Source organism: Trachemys scripta, chromosome 6 (assembly GCF_013100865.1).
Source record: "Trachemys scripta elegans isolate TJP31775 chromosome 6, CAS_Tse_1.0, whole genome shotgun sequence".
Taxonomy (NCBI): domain Eukaryota; kingdom Metazoa; phylum Chordata; order Testudines; family Emydidae; genus Trachemys; species Trachemys scripta.
In genome coordinates this window covers 99,017,358-99,033,107 of record NC_048303.1, presented here as the reverse complement: position 1 = coordinate 99,033,107, position 15,750 = coordinate 99,017,358, and the positions used below count along the sequence as shown (strand labels likewise).

General features: G+C 40.0%; 1 protein-coding gene across 4 annotated transcripts in view; it reads right to left on the bottom strand.

Annotated features, from left to right (window-relative positions):
- The window catches only part of MLLT3 (MLLT3 super elongation complex subunit), a 217,077-nt gene that overhangs the window by 55,226 nt on the left and 146,101 nt on the right, over positions 1-15,750 (bottom strand). For all 4 annotated transcript variants that reach the window (XM_034774454.1, XM_034774452.1, XM_034774453.1 and 1 more), the window contains exon 6: positions 5,626-6,228. In XM_034774454.1, coding sequence (XP_034630345.1) covers positions 5,626-6,228 — 603 coding nt within the window. The remainder of the gene's footprint in view (positions 1-5,625; positions 6,229-15,750) is intronic.

The following is a 15,750-nucleotide window of genomic DNA, read 5'->3' as shown; positions in this document are numbered from 1 at the left end:
CAGTACTGCAAATGGTGCTTGCGTCATGGAATCCTACTTTGTATTAAAAACGAAGGCACCTGTGGATTTTAATTGGGATACTGAATAAAAGTCAGATGCAGTAGGATCACAACAGCCAAGTTACAGAACACACATTAAGAATCATTAAGCACCATAAACTCTAAATGCTCATAATAGTGTCAGAAATCCCCAATTCCCATTCTACATAAATTGGGCTATAGAGCTCCCAAAGTAGCACACATTTCCTTGATTATTGTAGCTTTACAATCCCAATTAGTGTTGCAGTGGCCTTCCTTTTTGCCTTAAATTCCTCTCTTAAGGGGAAAAAGGGAAAACTGACTGACTGAAGAGTCAAATAATACTACTACATGCCTGAAGTAAAGGCTTATGTCTGCAGAATTTGAACTTTTGAAATTATTTTAGTTTATCTGTGAAGCTCTAGACAGGGCCGGCTCCAGGGTTTTGGCCGCCCCAAGCAGCCAAAACAAAACAAAACAAAAAGCTGTGATCGGCCGCGGCAATTCGGCAGGAGGTCCTTCACTCCCAGGTGGAGTGAGGGACCGTCTGCTGAATTGCCGCCGAATACCTGGACGTGCCGCCCCTCTCCGAAGCGGCTGCCCCAAGCACCTGCTTGAGAAGCTGGTGCCTGGAGCCGGCCCTGGCTCTAGGTAACTGCTAAGTCTTAACAATGCTGAATCTTCTCTTAACATGTTAAAATTATTTCACCTCAAGACTGACAAGAAGCATGAGCAATTTCAGCCTTACGGGTAATTTTTTTCAGAAAGTTATAAAGTCACTGGCAACAAGGATTTAGAACGAAAATGCCATCTCAACCATAGCTGTAACATTGCTAGTCCCATCCTATAAAGAGGATTCTGTTCAGTTATGTACCTTCCAAGTTTTACAGCCTTTGCACGCACTAAGGGCACAGTCATTAAAAAGCCACTTTAGAAATAAAATAAAGACCTTCTCTGCTTGTGACAAGCTTCCATCATGCGAAAATCAAAAGCTGATGCCTCCACAGTGGGATATTTATTGCCGGTTCCAGACAGTTTAAACAGGGCTATGAATAGGGTGGGGCAGAAGAGGCATACAACAAGCTAGAAGGAGAGTTAAAATAAAAATTCCACTTGGGTGGTTTGAAAAGTTCCTTTCCACACTAACCGGCACCTCCACCCCTACACATAGTGTCAATGTCCACTGAGATTTCTCTACTACCTTTAGGGAGTATTTTAATTCCCTTCTCCCTGCCTCCACCCATCTCCCCATAGAAGAGGCTATCACAGATCAAATCTGCTAAGAGAAGTGATTAAAATTCTTATCTCAAGAGGTAAGTTGCATTTAAAAACAGATGAATGTGCAGGCTAGGCAAAAGTTTTCAGAAAATATACCCAACTTTAAAAAAAATAAAAATAAAAAAAATTTGTCTTAGGTCACTTCACTGTTCTAAGTTCAATTTTCTTCTGAAGAGGAATGATCCTTGAAAATAATTCAGGATAGGTTAAGGGAAACCCCCCCCCCTTTTTTTTAATGTTTTCTGCTTGGATTTTGCAATTCTCTCTCATTTCTCCTACTCTAATTAAAATTTTATTTCTTCAAATATCTATTTGTATAATTTTTTTCTAACATACTAAGTAGAATGAGAATTACATAAGAACATAAGAAGGGCCATACTGGGCCAGACCAAAGATCCATCTAGCCCAGTATCCTGTCTTCCAACAGTGGCCAATGCCAGGTGCCCCAGAGGGAATGAACAGAACAGATAATCATCAAGTGATCCATTCCTTATCACCCATTCCCAGCTTCTGGCAAACAGAGGCTAGGGACACCATTCCTGCCCATCCTGGCTAATAGCCATTGATGGACCTATCCTCCATGAATTTATCCAGTTCTTTTTTGAACAGTTATACTCTTGGCCTTTACAACATCCTCTGGCGAGGAGTTCCACAGGTTGACTATGCGTTGTATGAAAAAAATACTTCCTTTTGTTTGTTTTAAACCTGCTGCCTACTAATTTCATTTGGTGACCCCTAGTTCTTGTTGGATCACCATTATACATGTTAGAGGCATACAGAAATCCAGACATGCACATAAGCATTTCAGAAGTGCAAAAACAATGTAATGCAAGGGAAAACCGCTAGCACTCAGGGAAGACTGGCCTATCTCAAAAACCAAAAGGAATAGTGTTAGAGGAAGGGAGAGCAAAGGGGAAGCTCTTCTTTCTCCTCTCTCTTCTCCTTTCCTCCATTTGCAGAGCTCTTCCCTCTCAGATAGTGAGGTGAAGACAATCCACTGCTCAGCCAAACAACCATATAGATAAGTTGCGGGACAATCCACCTGCCACCACCATTCCTGCTGCCGTAGAATAACTACCAGGTGGAAGGATTATTTAAGATCCTCTATACGATGCTAGGGAATAGGTTCAAGAGTGGTGGGTCAAAGGTTGAAGGACAGATGGCTAGGGATTTGGGTGATAGTGGGAGAAAGGACTAATGGATTTTGGCCAAGAATGTGGGACTCGGGTCATATTTTCCCCATGGACGGTAACACATAGCAGCAGTTGACACAGAGGTTGCTCCTTTTTGGAGTTTTGACAACACATCACTAATCTGGTATCAGAAACATACAATATTTTATAAATGCTGGCCTAACTATTTACATGCAGAAATATTCTGGCATTATCTCCTTTCATTGGAAGGCGCAAAACAAACTGATTGCCTCAGACAGCTCAAAATGGGTCAGACTACTAGACTTCTTCGTTATCAGTTCATCTGAGCAGTGCTCTCCTGCCTGCTCCCCCACCAAAAAGCATGGACACCAAATCTTCATGAAGATGATATATATTGATCATGCTATCCTGGCCACAAGCATTACCAATAGACACAAGTATGCAGAATTACCAGGAAACTGCTGTATCATACTCTCAGACACTAATAATTACACTTGCCATGCCCGGTCTCAAAATATATATATATATATATATTCCCATTCACCAAAATACAGCCAACAACAAAAAAATTGCTCATACTTTGAGCTGGATTGTACTACTAAAAGTTTGCTATGATTTACCTGTCTTCCTTCCATTTTGGAGTTTCTAGATATGTTAATGTACAATTCTGGGGATGATGAAGGCTATATGATTGCAAACTCTTTGACAAGCTACAAAAAGATACCCAAATGCCCATAAACTATCAGTATATAAACCAACTGGCATATCATTTTAAAACAAAGTAACCAGCAACTAATATATGGCTAACTGTAACAAAAAACACCCCTTCATTGTGGTGAGCATATAAATCCACTTCACATCTAATACAAATGATTCCATGTAAAGAAATCTATGAATTACTGCAGCAATTCATATTCATCAGCTTTTAAAAAGCTAAAACACAAGTCACTCACAAAGTTGTTTTTTCACTCCCTATCTGTGTCGCTGTAGCCACATCTCGACTACTTCACCATTACCTGCTGGATGCCTTCCACTCAACTTCAACTTGGCTTGGCCAAAATGGAACTTCCCTATCTTTCCTCCAGAGCCCTCTTCTGGTTCATTGTTCACAACAGTGTCATTCTTCCCATCTGTCAAGACTGTAAGCTTGGGTCATCTTTGATTCTCTCTCTCTCTCTACCCCCTATATCTAGGCTGTTACCAAATCTTACTGCTGTTTCTTCCATAATATCCTTCCTATCCTACCTGCCCACAGCTGAAACTTATCTCCTGCTTCCTCAACACTCACTTCACTCTCTGATCCATATCAAATGGAGCTACTGAAGACTGGGTTCCCTTGCCAGTCTCTCCAACCACTGCCCTCTTTAAATCTCTCCATTGGCTCTGCTTCTTCCACTATATCAAGTTCAAGTTTCTCTCCCTGACCTTCAAGACCCTTCAGACTCTGTCTCTCTGACCTTATCCACTTGTTTTTGTTACTCACAGCCATTCTGTTCAGCCAAAGACACCAACCTTGACCACCCACTTGTCTGCTCATTCCCACAAACATCTTCATCCTTACTTCAACACCACCTGTTACGTGTGGATTGTTCTCCTTGATATGTGATCTGATCATTCCTCCTTTTAATCCCTTCTCCAGGCCAACTTCGGCTGTGATAACTACAAGAAAGTAGCCAATGTTAAATGGCAAGACTCAGGGCAGTTGGAAAATATTGCTATTTGTGTAATTAAAAAAACTAAAAAAAAAATGTTGCAAATATAAATATAGAAATATACCAATATACTGCATATATAAAGTGTGTATGTTTAATTGTCTCCCTCCCTACCCGTCTTTGTATATTACTTCTGTTGTTACTATGTAAACTCTTTGAGGCAGAGACTTTGGCTACATCTACACTACAGGGGGGAGTCGATTTAAGATACGCAAATTCAGCTACGTGAATAGCGTAGCTGAATTCGACGTATCACAGCCGACTTACCCTGCTGTGAGGACGGCGGCAAAATCGACCTCTGCGGCTTCCCGTTGACGGCGCTTACTCCCACCTCTGCTGGTGGAGTAAGAGCGTCGATTCGGGGATCAATTGTCGCGCCCCGACGGGACGCGATAAATCAATCCCCGAGAGGTCGATTTCTACCCGCCGATTCAGGCGGGTAGTGTAGACCCAGCCTTAGTCTACGTCAACATCTGTACAGCACAACCTCTGATTCAGATTGTGGTCTCCGGGTGCTGCTGGAATATAAATATTTACTACCAACTTAACACCTAAACAGCTCTCTAGTGGCCCAAGTGCTATAACTCAAGTATCATGTAGCAGTGCAAACAAAAGCTAGCAAGAAGCAATGGATCTGCACTTTTGGGAGTGCTAGAAGGTGAGAAGAGGAGCACTAGTAGTTACCATTCCCTCTACCCCAACCCAGAAATGCCTATTGATACTGAAGTGGCTGTCTCTCTAGTACTATTATAGAATGCTATTATATAACTTCTTACAGAAATATCCTTTCAGTGAAATCACAACAATCTTCAGTGGCTCATTATAGAGCTTTTTTCCCCAGGGAGAAAAAAAAAATCTGCATTACAAAAAGCTATGCTTTAATCAGGACGCAAGTGTTCTCAACATTGTTATTAGTAAGAAGGGAATGTGCGTAGATTACTGCACCATACACTTGCCCTCTGAAAACAGCATATCACCTGCTATTATACGTTAGTATTTCTTCTATTCACATCTCAGTAACTAATAGAACTAATATTTTATTCACATTTCAGTAACTAATAGAACTAGGAGAACCTACCACAGAATTTTCTTGCCTCTTAATACAAATCCTCATCACAGAGCATGAAAAAACCCTTACAACCCAATCTCTCACAAAAGGTGAAATTGGTTTCTTTAGAAGGAGAATAAATTGATAGGTCATTGTTAATTCCAGACATTTCCCATAAATCAACTAAACAATCTATAATGTCAACAGAATGATGAGCCAAGTGACAATACAACCAAAACATCTGAACATTCAAATAGCCAATAGTTAACATCCATGATTTTGCACAATTTACAAAAAGATCTAAATGCCCATTTAGAATCTACAGATATAACAAAGTTGCCTGAAAGAAATTAAAAAAAGGAAGAAAAATATGGAACACAACCCAAAACATGGAAACGAAAACAAGAGACACTTACTTCAGATTTGGAGGACATGTTTTCCTCCATGTCAGAATCATTGGGATCCACAATATCATCAAATGGTGGTAAAGTAGGCTTTTTCTTCTCCAGTGTCTCACTTTCCATTTTGACCTTCCCCATCTTAAGATGAGATTTATCCCTTATTTGTTTTTTGTCAGCAGAACAAGTAAGTATCAAGGAGGGAGCACTAGAAAAACTTCGAAATAAAGCCTCCGAACTACTTTTTTTCCTTTTTTTGGCAGTAAGTTCCTCAGAATCTGTAGTGGGGGGCCTTTTTGTAGGGGCTTTCTTTTCTTGCTGCTGTCCACCTGTTATAGTAAGAATGCTATTTTCAGATTTTGGCTCCTTGGACATGGGTTTGGGTTCCTTGAAGGCCATCTTAGGAACTATTTTTTCATCTTTCAGTGGTTTGTTTTCTTTGGGTTTCTTAGAGGATTCTTTGGAAGATTTGTTGTGTTCCCTGGAAGGTTCTTTGAAGGCACTTTTATGTTCTTTTGAGTCTTTAGACGGTTTTTCCTTGTGCTCCTTTGTTAATTTATGGGGCTTCGAAAAACTGTTACTACTGCTGCTGCTGTTTGTGTTTATATTCTTATTGGGGTCCTGCAACAAGGATAAGCACAGAGGAGATTTAAAACAAAAACAGTATGAACACAAGATTTAACCTAAACACTTGGATTACAAACTGTAGAATTTGTTCACTCTTGGAATACATTCATAGGTTAAAACAATTCTTCTAGGTTCCCCCTTTTAAAAAATTGGCAATCTTTGTCCTTTGAAAAAACTGATCTTATCTTAAGAAATACATAGCCGATTTATTTTAAAAGATGAATACAGTACCTCAGTGGTTATAAAAGGTGGACTTTTTCAGTGAGTTGTAGTGCAATAAGCGCATTTAAGACACTACAGAATGCTTCTCTAAATTGTTTGGCAGGTAGTTAGGGCAATTTTAACTTCTGAACAAAGTTGGGTTTAAGTAGTATAAATGAGAAAAGCACATAAAAAGAAAGTTCAGTAATTTCTAATAAAATGTCCAGTGTGAAAAGCAAAACAGTTATGACAACAAGGCTGGTAAGGAACCTGTACTTTACAGCACAACTACAACCATGCGAGGGTCAAAACTCATGTTGCCCCACAACATTTCAAGCAAGATCTTATGTTCTCCCCAACTTTTTCCACAGTTCATTTCTCATACAGAATGATATATCAGTGGATAATTCCTAAAACCCATCTGGCTACCCAGTATTTTAATGAAGTCTTCTTCGCTTCAAACTCATGGTAGGGGAAAAAAGCTGTGAAGTAGACTGTGCTAGGGGAGGAAAACCTTTACCTGGTTCCACTTTCTTATACTGCTGTTTACTTTTTCCCAGGTTTGTTTATGTTGGGTATTTCCTTATTTTTTTAATTCCACCTTTGATAATGGCATTAAGCTTTTGAGCCATTCTTATGTTTAAATAGTCCTACCAAACAAGCAAATGGCAGATATGGTGTGCAATGTACGTCTTCGCCTAAGTTTGCCATTGTAAAAATCTTAAAGGCCAAACATATGGCAGAGCCAGCATCTTTCAAGTGGTACTAATAGTAAGCGAACCACATTTTGAACCACTAAAAATGATATTTCTGGGACTTCTCATTACATATGATCTGACCCCATTGTTTCTGGCCTGATTTTCAAAAGATGCTGACCTCACCAGCAGCTCACATTGATAGAGTGCTAAGAACCTCTGAAAAATCATTCATGTTTACACCAAATGCTTACATTGGTTAGTTATCCCCAGAAACAAGTTTATTTTTACTGAACTAGTAATTCTGAAACAACAAAACCCATTTTCCAACGAGTAACATATGCTCAAAGTAAGGCTAATTATTTTCCTATAGGTTGATTACACAATATTATCTTAAAGTAAACATATTTTTATTCAAGTTTTCCTAAATGTTAAACAGATTTTGATGATGAAATGCATACAATTCAATTGACTGCATACAGTTCTCAAACTGCTTTTCTCCATGGCAAAAATAAAAGTCTAAATCAGGGGTCAGCAACGTTTGGCACGCAGCTGCGGGCCGGGCCAATTTATTTACCTGCTGACGCGGCAGGTTCGGCCGATTGTGGCCCCCACTGGCCGTGGTTCGTCGTCCCGGGCCAATGGGGGCGGTGAGAAGCCGCGGCCAGCACATTGCTCGCCCGCACCGCTTCTCGCCGCCCCCATTGGCCCGGGACGGCGAACCGCGGCCAGTGGGGGCTGCGATCAGCCGAACCTGCCCCGTCAGCAGGTAAATAAACTGGCCCGGCCCGCAAGGGTGCTTACCCTGGCGAGCTGCGTGCCGAACGTTGCCGACCCCTGGTCTAAATGGTATAGAAATTAAAAAGAATTTTAGAACTTCATGGAACCAAGGGGAGTTTTGCGTGTGCAAACAAACAAACAAACAAAATCTACAAAACACTGTAACTTGGGGGTTATAAAATTATGATGTAAAATAGTGCATACACAGATATTTGTACACAAATAGGATTCATTTACTGACAACATGCACAGTCATTCCAACATACTATAATACTCTTTTCTTCTCCCACTTAGAAAGCAACAATAGAACCCAGATGACAAGCAATGAATTAAATCAGTAGGATCATCTAGCTCACAAACAGAAGAATTACTGGTACAGCACAATGGCCCAAATATTGTACTTGAATATACTGTCTCAAGTAATGATCTCCACCAATTTTTTCAGTAAAAGAGGAAAAAACAAAGCACCTTAGCCACCGTGCAACACTATAGCATTTTTTTTTTGGGGGGGGGGGGGGAAGAGGTTCTCTAACTGCCATCTGTCTCAAGAAGTTTTCACCCTATAGCATGAGAGTTGATCATCCTAATTTTTTTCCACACGACTAAGTGCCAGCACTGTTCTTACTAAGCATCTAATCCTTCTTTCAATCTTTCTAAGCAAGTTACTTCAACAATATCCAGCAATAGTGAATTTCATAGATCAATCTATGGCAAAATTTGTAATGTGTGGGGTTACCTTAGTTGAATTATGCCAACTAAATTTCTGTGTTTAACCTGTGTGGGGAGCTTGCTCCCAATTATGATTGTCAGATATTTAAGCTTATTGCTATAAAATATATTTGTAATGCTAATTGTGATGCTGGTAAACCAAGTGCCAGCTCTGGCCAAGGCCGTAGGCGTTAGCTCAAAACTGACAACCTCATAGCTGGAAACCAAACCAGCTCATATATAGGTTAGTTTTGTTCAAAATAGGTATTAGTCATATAAGAATGTATTTAGTATTTAGACTATCAAATGCCTGTAAGTTGCTGCACGCATTCATCTCATTTGTAATGTCTATATTCCATGCTATTAAGAAATATGTACATTTTGGTTTGTAGCTTTGAAAACGTTTGTTCTGAACTTGTGAACCCAGCTATGGGAATCGTCCCCGCCCGTCCATCCAGGAGGACTATCAGAAATTAAATCAGCTTTGTTCATTGCCTCATCCATCCATAGAGAAGTATGTGCAGAAGGCCTCGTCCCATCGGTTTTAATGCTGGAAGATGGAAATAAAAATAGTTGACATGAAGATTTTTCATCTCTTTGCTGTCTGAACTCTCACAGGGCTAGAAAGTCTCAACTGAGGCAGAGCCTGGGTTTGCCCTGAAAGACCTCTTGAATTGACAGATTACCACATCTCTGTCACCTTTGGGAATCATAGATAACTCACTTGTGTGTATATGCTTGCTTTAATCTGTAAATAATTTATTTCCCCTAGTAAATAAACTTTAATTATTTCATTATAGAAATGGCAACAGGTGTTCTCTTTGGTGTGTGATCTCAGATACAAATTGAGCTGGGGTAAGTGACTGGTCTGTTAGGACTGGAAGCAACCTCAGTATGTGTGATTTTTGGTCTATGCAACCATTTATCACTAAGTCCACTTGCCTGGGTGAAAGATAGTGTGGTTTGTAATATTGGTTTGGTTTGACTCAGGAGTGGAGACCAATGTAGCCATTGATATCTCAGTAAACAAAATATTTAAAAGAGATCATTAAAATCTTCTTGAAATTTTGGAAGTCGAGGAGAGCTTGCGAAATAAGAGCTATGTGTAGAGACTGGTGCATATTTGCCAGTTAGAACAGTATAAGTTTTGTAAAGAAAATTTTGTTGCTGAGAATGGGAACTACCACAAAGTTAAAGGGAGAGCTCAGGCTTTGGCCTTAATTTGGTTGAATTAGCATTCACTCAAGCCCCATTCAAGTTGCCAAGCCAATGACGTACCTGCTGTGGAGAACTGCGAAATTTCTGGGGGGGTTTAAATGAAAGAATGAGACACTCAGTTTCTCCCCCTCACATTGTATTGTTATTCACAAAGGTGAAGGAGTTAATGTCTCTGTCTTCTAATGGGAAGAAACAATAGATCTAAGACCCCGGAAGCATGGAAACTTCAAAGACTATTACGTCTGGATATGTCAGATGCTGTGGAGTACATGGAATATTCAAAGACTTTGTATCGATAAACGCTCTAGGTCTTTGTCTTCCTGGCTCACTGGGTGGTTTTGGGGAACCAGGAATCCCTCGGAGTTTATTAATGCAAAGTTACTGTGCTGGTTATACAGCTACCCAGCCCTTTGAACCATTGACTGGTTTTATCTGTTTCAGAAAGACTGGGGGAAAAAAGACCCCTAACTGTATAAAGTGTCAGACTGAACTGATTCTGTGACCCTCACTTGATCCACAAACTGACATGAGACTTTAACCAAGAGGACAAAACCCTGCTATAAGAGTTTGAAAGATTTTTGAAAGCTACCATGGTCTTCATATGGAAGATGGGCAACGCCTGGTAAGTTTAACATGAATGAAGACCATTTATTGTTTTGTCGTATGTTTTCTCTGTAATGCTTTTGTCCTAAATAAATGAACTGTGCTTCATGAAAGCTGACTGGTCACTGGTAACACTGTCAAAGCCCTTGAGAGACATCAGAATAGCAGGCACTAAAGTAAGATCAGACCTGCTGGAATAAACACAACCCTAAAACACTATTCTGGAGGGAGAGGAACACGAGTTCCTGCCCCATAGAGTGCTCTTGAGAGGACAGAAGTGCAATTAAACATGGAACTGATACATCTACAGTTCCCTGATCTTATCACATATATAAAAATTATGCATTTAACTATCTTGTTTTTCATCAGTTGATGTTCATTCACCCTTCTGTACTGATAAGCATCTGTTTTTTTGAGGGGGAGGTTTCCCGGGAGTGGGGGTGGGAACCCTCCTGCCTATCTGTAGCTGTGGTTTATTTGGCTGCCTTACACTGCCACATGTTTACAATGAGGAAGAGGGAAACATTTAACTTTTGTGAACTGCTGTTGGAGTAACCACAATTTCAGAATGTGACAGCAGCAGAACATGAGAAATGCAATGAGCAAACTAGGATCACAGTAACCCACAACCTATATTGAGGTTGACTAATTTTAAAAATATAGTTTGTAGAACTGCCCTGAAAACAGAGTTGGCCTTTCAAATAGAACGTGTGCGTCAGTTAGATGGGATGTTAGAGCAAGGTACCTGTATTCTGCTGTGCAGCTATACTTGTTATCTAATTAGCAAGACACTGACAGAAAACTCTTCAGGACTTGTGTAATCTAGATGTTTAGGCTGTGCCCATCAGTGTAGGAGCTGAGACTATGTCTACACTGCCCCACAGTTTGGACTATGGGGTGTGAACAGAAGTGTGCACCAAAATGCTGCACTCTAACTCCCCCATGTGGATGCTGCAGGTGTGAACTTAGATTCCTAGTTCACATTAATGTAGTCCTGTTTGAAAATGAACATGTTAACGCAAACTAGGTTATCTTTTAATTTGTGCCTGCAGCATCCACACGGGGGAGTTACAACATAGCATTTTGGTGTGCACTGCTATTCATTCCCTCAGAGTTTGAACCCGAGGCTGCGTAGACAAGCTGTAACGTCTTACAAATATTAGAACTATGAAATAGCAACCTCTCTTTTCCTCCCCATAGATGTAAGAGGAAGAGGAACAGTTAATTGTTTTGTTTGTAATGTTTGCATTTTTGTTACTTAATATATTTTATTCAGTTTTGTGACATTTTAAAAAAACCTATCCAGAGCTTTCTTCAAACAATATGTCAAAAATACAGTAACAGTACATGCATAAACACAGCAGCCACCATAACACCAGAAAAACACTCCAAAAGCCTAAGAAGAAACTTGGGGATGGGGAACAATAAGAGACTGACCCACAAGACAGACACAAGACAGACATTTTTCATGGGTATATATTTGAAAACAAAAGAAAACTGGTATTGCCAGGCCTTCAGAGCCAGCAGTCAAGAGTTCAAACATTAGAGCTGGTCAAAAAATTTCTGATGGAATATTTTTCCACTGGAAAATGCCAATTCCTCAAAATCTAATCAATTTCCTACACAATGGAAAATTTGGCCTCTGCCCAGCTCTACCAACCATAAATGAAATGTGGCTGAGATAGGAAATTCAGTAGTCTAGCTGAGAAGACAGTTCTCTATGAATGCATTCTCACTGTGGGTCTAAACCACACTAGTATTTTAAATATATTAGACAGATTTTGAAACTTCCTGATTCAGCTATCAAATTATTATGCACTCTACTAATCATAGAACTGGAAGGGGCCTTGAGAGGTCATCTAGTCCAGTCCCCTGCACTCGTGGCAGGACTAAGTATTATCTAGACCATCCCTGACAGGTGTTTGTCTAACCTGCTCTTAAAAATTTCCAATCATGGAGAGTCCACAACCTCCCTAGGCAATTTATTCCAGTGCTTAGCCACCCTGACAGTTAGGAAATTTTTCCTAATGTCCAACCTAAACCTCCCTTGCTGCAATTTAAGTTCATTGCTTCTTGTCCGATCCTCAGGGGTTAAGAAGAACAATTTTTCTCCATCCTCCTTGTCACAACCTTTTATCTACTTGAAGGCATGTACTTGTGGCATACTAATGAAAGATAAGTGCCTTTAAACACTAAGCAGTAAATAAAATCTATTACTCCCCTTAACAATTCTGATGACATTTGAATGTTTGAAGGTAAGGCACTTCCCCACTTGCCATACCACTAATTAAAACAAAACCAAAAACATTAATCATTCCTGATTTTAGTCAAGACCATTTTCCTGGAGTTTTGAAGTGTGTGTGCGGGTAAAGCTTAAGTTCTATGTAAAACAAAACCCAAAGGCAAGATCTAGTGATTAGTGCTGTTTTTATATTCCATATGGAAGGCCAAAGTCTGATTCTTGTGTTCTTTCATGTCTTGGCCAACCAAAGGCCAGGGTGATGTCCTCAGTAGGGGTGTCTGGAAAACAAGAATTCCATTTCATGAGAAAGGTTTCAAAATTTGTCTTTTTTCTGGTCTGAATCAGAGAGAGCAGGGACTTGAATCTGAATCTCCCACATCTCAGGCGAGTGCCCTAATAACTGAGCTATAGGGTAATTCCTACACTGCAATGTCAGCCCAGGATCAGTAGAACTCAAGTTAGGAGACCCTGTGTTTATTAACCTAAGGCTTGAGCATCTACACACATTTGTAACTGAAGTTTAGGAATTGTTGAACCCTAGATCCCAAACTGAGTTCCAGCATCCCGCATTATGTGGGTCTAAGGGCTTGTCTACACTTACCGGGGCATCGACGCGTGGTGATCGATGATGCATCGACAGTCAATTTAGCGGGTCTAGCGAAGACCCGCTAAATCGACCACGGATCACTCTCCTGTCAACTCCTGTACTCGACCTGAATGAGACATGCAAGGGGAGTCGACGGGAGAGCATCTCCAATCGACCCCGCGGTAAGTAGATTTAAGTACGTCAACTTCAGCTACATTATTCACGTAGCTGAAGTTGCATAACTTGGATCGATCTCCCCCCATAGTGTAGACAAGGCCTGAGTCCAATCAACTATAATCTAGACTTCCTAGCACTCTCCCAAAATGTGGCTGCTCGAGCTCTTTGTTGATGGTGCAGTGTGGGAAAACTTGACTGTCCACCAAACTTGACTACCTAGAGGACAAAGAAAGCCTGTGGGATTGTGGATTACTTTTGGCGGACCGCCAGAGCACACGTCCTGTGAGGCTGCATCTACACTGCAAAGCAAGAGGGCTTGATCCTGGGTCTTTTCTTGACAGCTGTGAAATAGGTCTCGGAGAGTTGCGGGATTAAGTAGTATGGAAACCCAGCCCAGCAGCCCTTGTTGGGTTTTTAAAAGAAACAAGTCCCCAGTTTAAAATTATCTTCTAAAACCAGGAAGTTGATGTGCTTATTGAAACCATGGTATCAACATTATGCTCACCATGGATAAATTTGGCTCCACGTTCATGCATGTAAAGAATTACATCAACCACTAGGACAGCCCCTCACTACAACTCAGATTCACTCTCACCTAAGTGTGATACATTCTTATCAACCACCACCCCTTTTGCAATCACTCTACATGACTCAACAACAGCTGGAAGAAAACAGCATGGGAGGCACAAAATTTCACAGGAAACAATAGTATTTTCATTCATCACATTCAATTAACATATGAGAATTAACTAAATAACTGGGCATACTGGCAGAGATGCATGAAAGTTCACCCATACTCTGTGTTGTATATATCTTAGTGCAAACAAATATATTTTTTAATTTATTTCCTTGGGTTTTTAAAAAACTAAGTGTTCTGAAGCATTTGATTTTCTCTCCACACTAAAAAACAATAAAAGTGAGTGACAGATTCTGTTGCTGAAAGTGGCACATCAAGTAAACCTTTCTTTCAAGTGATGATTGTAACATTTAGATTGTGGATTATTGGCCGATAACGTATTTACATACCACGGCTTACCTTTGCCTACCTGTCAAATATCTAGTTGAAACAACCCAAGTGACTCATTTTATATTTTCTTTGGTATCTTGTATGACAAACATCAAAAGGATTATTAATATAGAGATTACATGCTTGTTAAAATACCCAAGTAAATTAAATAAAGGTACACACATTTCTTCAAGAAACATAATCCCCTTGATATAGCAGGAGTAACAGACCTGTAAAAGAAATATTTGGGAGAGCATGATGCAGTCAGGAAGTACTTTCCATAACATACAGACTGTGGCAGCCAATAAAAGAGAAAGTGCCTAGAGACTTAATCACCACTGGGATTATAAGGCAAAGAGATGGGGAAAATGGAGGATCTAAAACAACTGTCGGTTCCCATGCAAAGGCACATCAATGACTTCATGCTGCAAAATGTAATCTCCCAGTTTGGTTAAATAGATGCCATAGGGCAAGTGCCTTCCTATGAAAATGGTTTCAAAGAACTCAAGTAGCAGATAGACATGATGAAGCTAGTTAGCAATTGAAGCAATTTTGCTTCATTAATGTAGTTATTAAATTGGCTATACTGGTACTACCAACCTAAACCAGTGTATTCTATGTTTTGTCTAAAAATTTAAGACAAGTGGTCATAAAACACACATTTTATTTCTAGGTGTAATAAAGTCATTACTTCAAATTTCATAGCTGTCTCCAAATAATCTGAAAATGTTAAGGTAAGAGCAGGGAGTTAGCCTCACAAATTTGCCTCCTGATCTTAGGGTGGTGGGGGACAAAGGATGTCAGGTGCAGGAGTTGCTTAGTTTCAGAAATTCAGATTAAAAATGACTTCTGCCATTTTATAATACTGAGCTTTTAATGTAAATATTCCGTTTTTGAATCTTGCTTAGCAGTATCGAACAATTTGGAAAGGCTTTGGTGTACAGCAGAGAGAATGTGCTAACACATACAGCAGAAGAAAAGAGGGGAGACAATTCCTTCTTAGGAGGGATACTTAATATTTTAGTGTCCCCTGCCCTGTTTTATTCACTACTGTTTGTAGTTTTTTCCCTAAAAAGTGTTTTCCCCTACTGATTGTTCATTTCACAGACCTTACTATCCTCTCTCTCTCCTAAAGATTTCAACGAGGTCTGATCCATCTGGCAGATTGCATTATAGACAACAATGGCAGAAAAACAGAAAAACATTTTGGAGTGGTGTTAGCTCACTGTGGCCAAAAAGACAGCAGGGGGAGCACAAGACACTGTTTTTCTGTAGGCAATGAATTTAATGGCTACTGTTT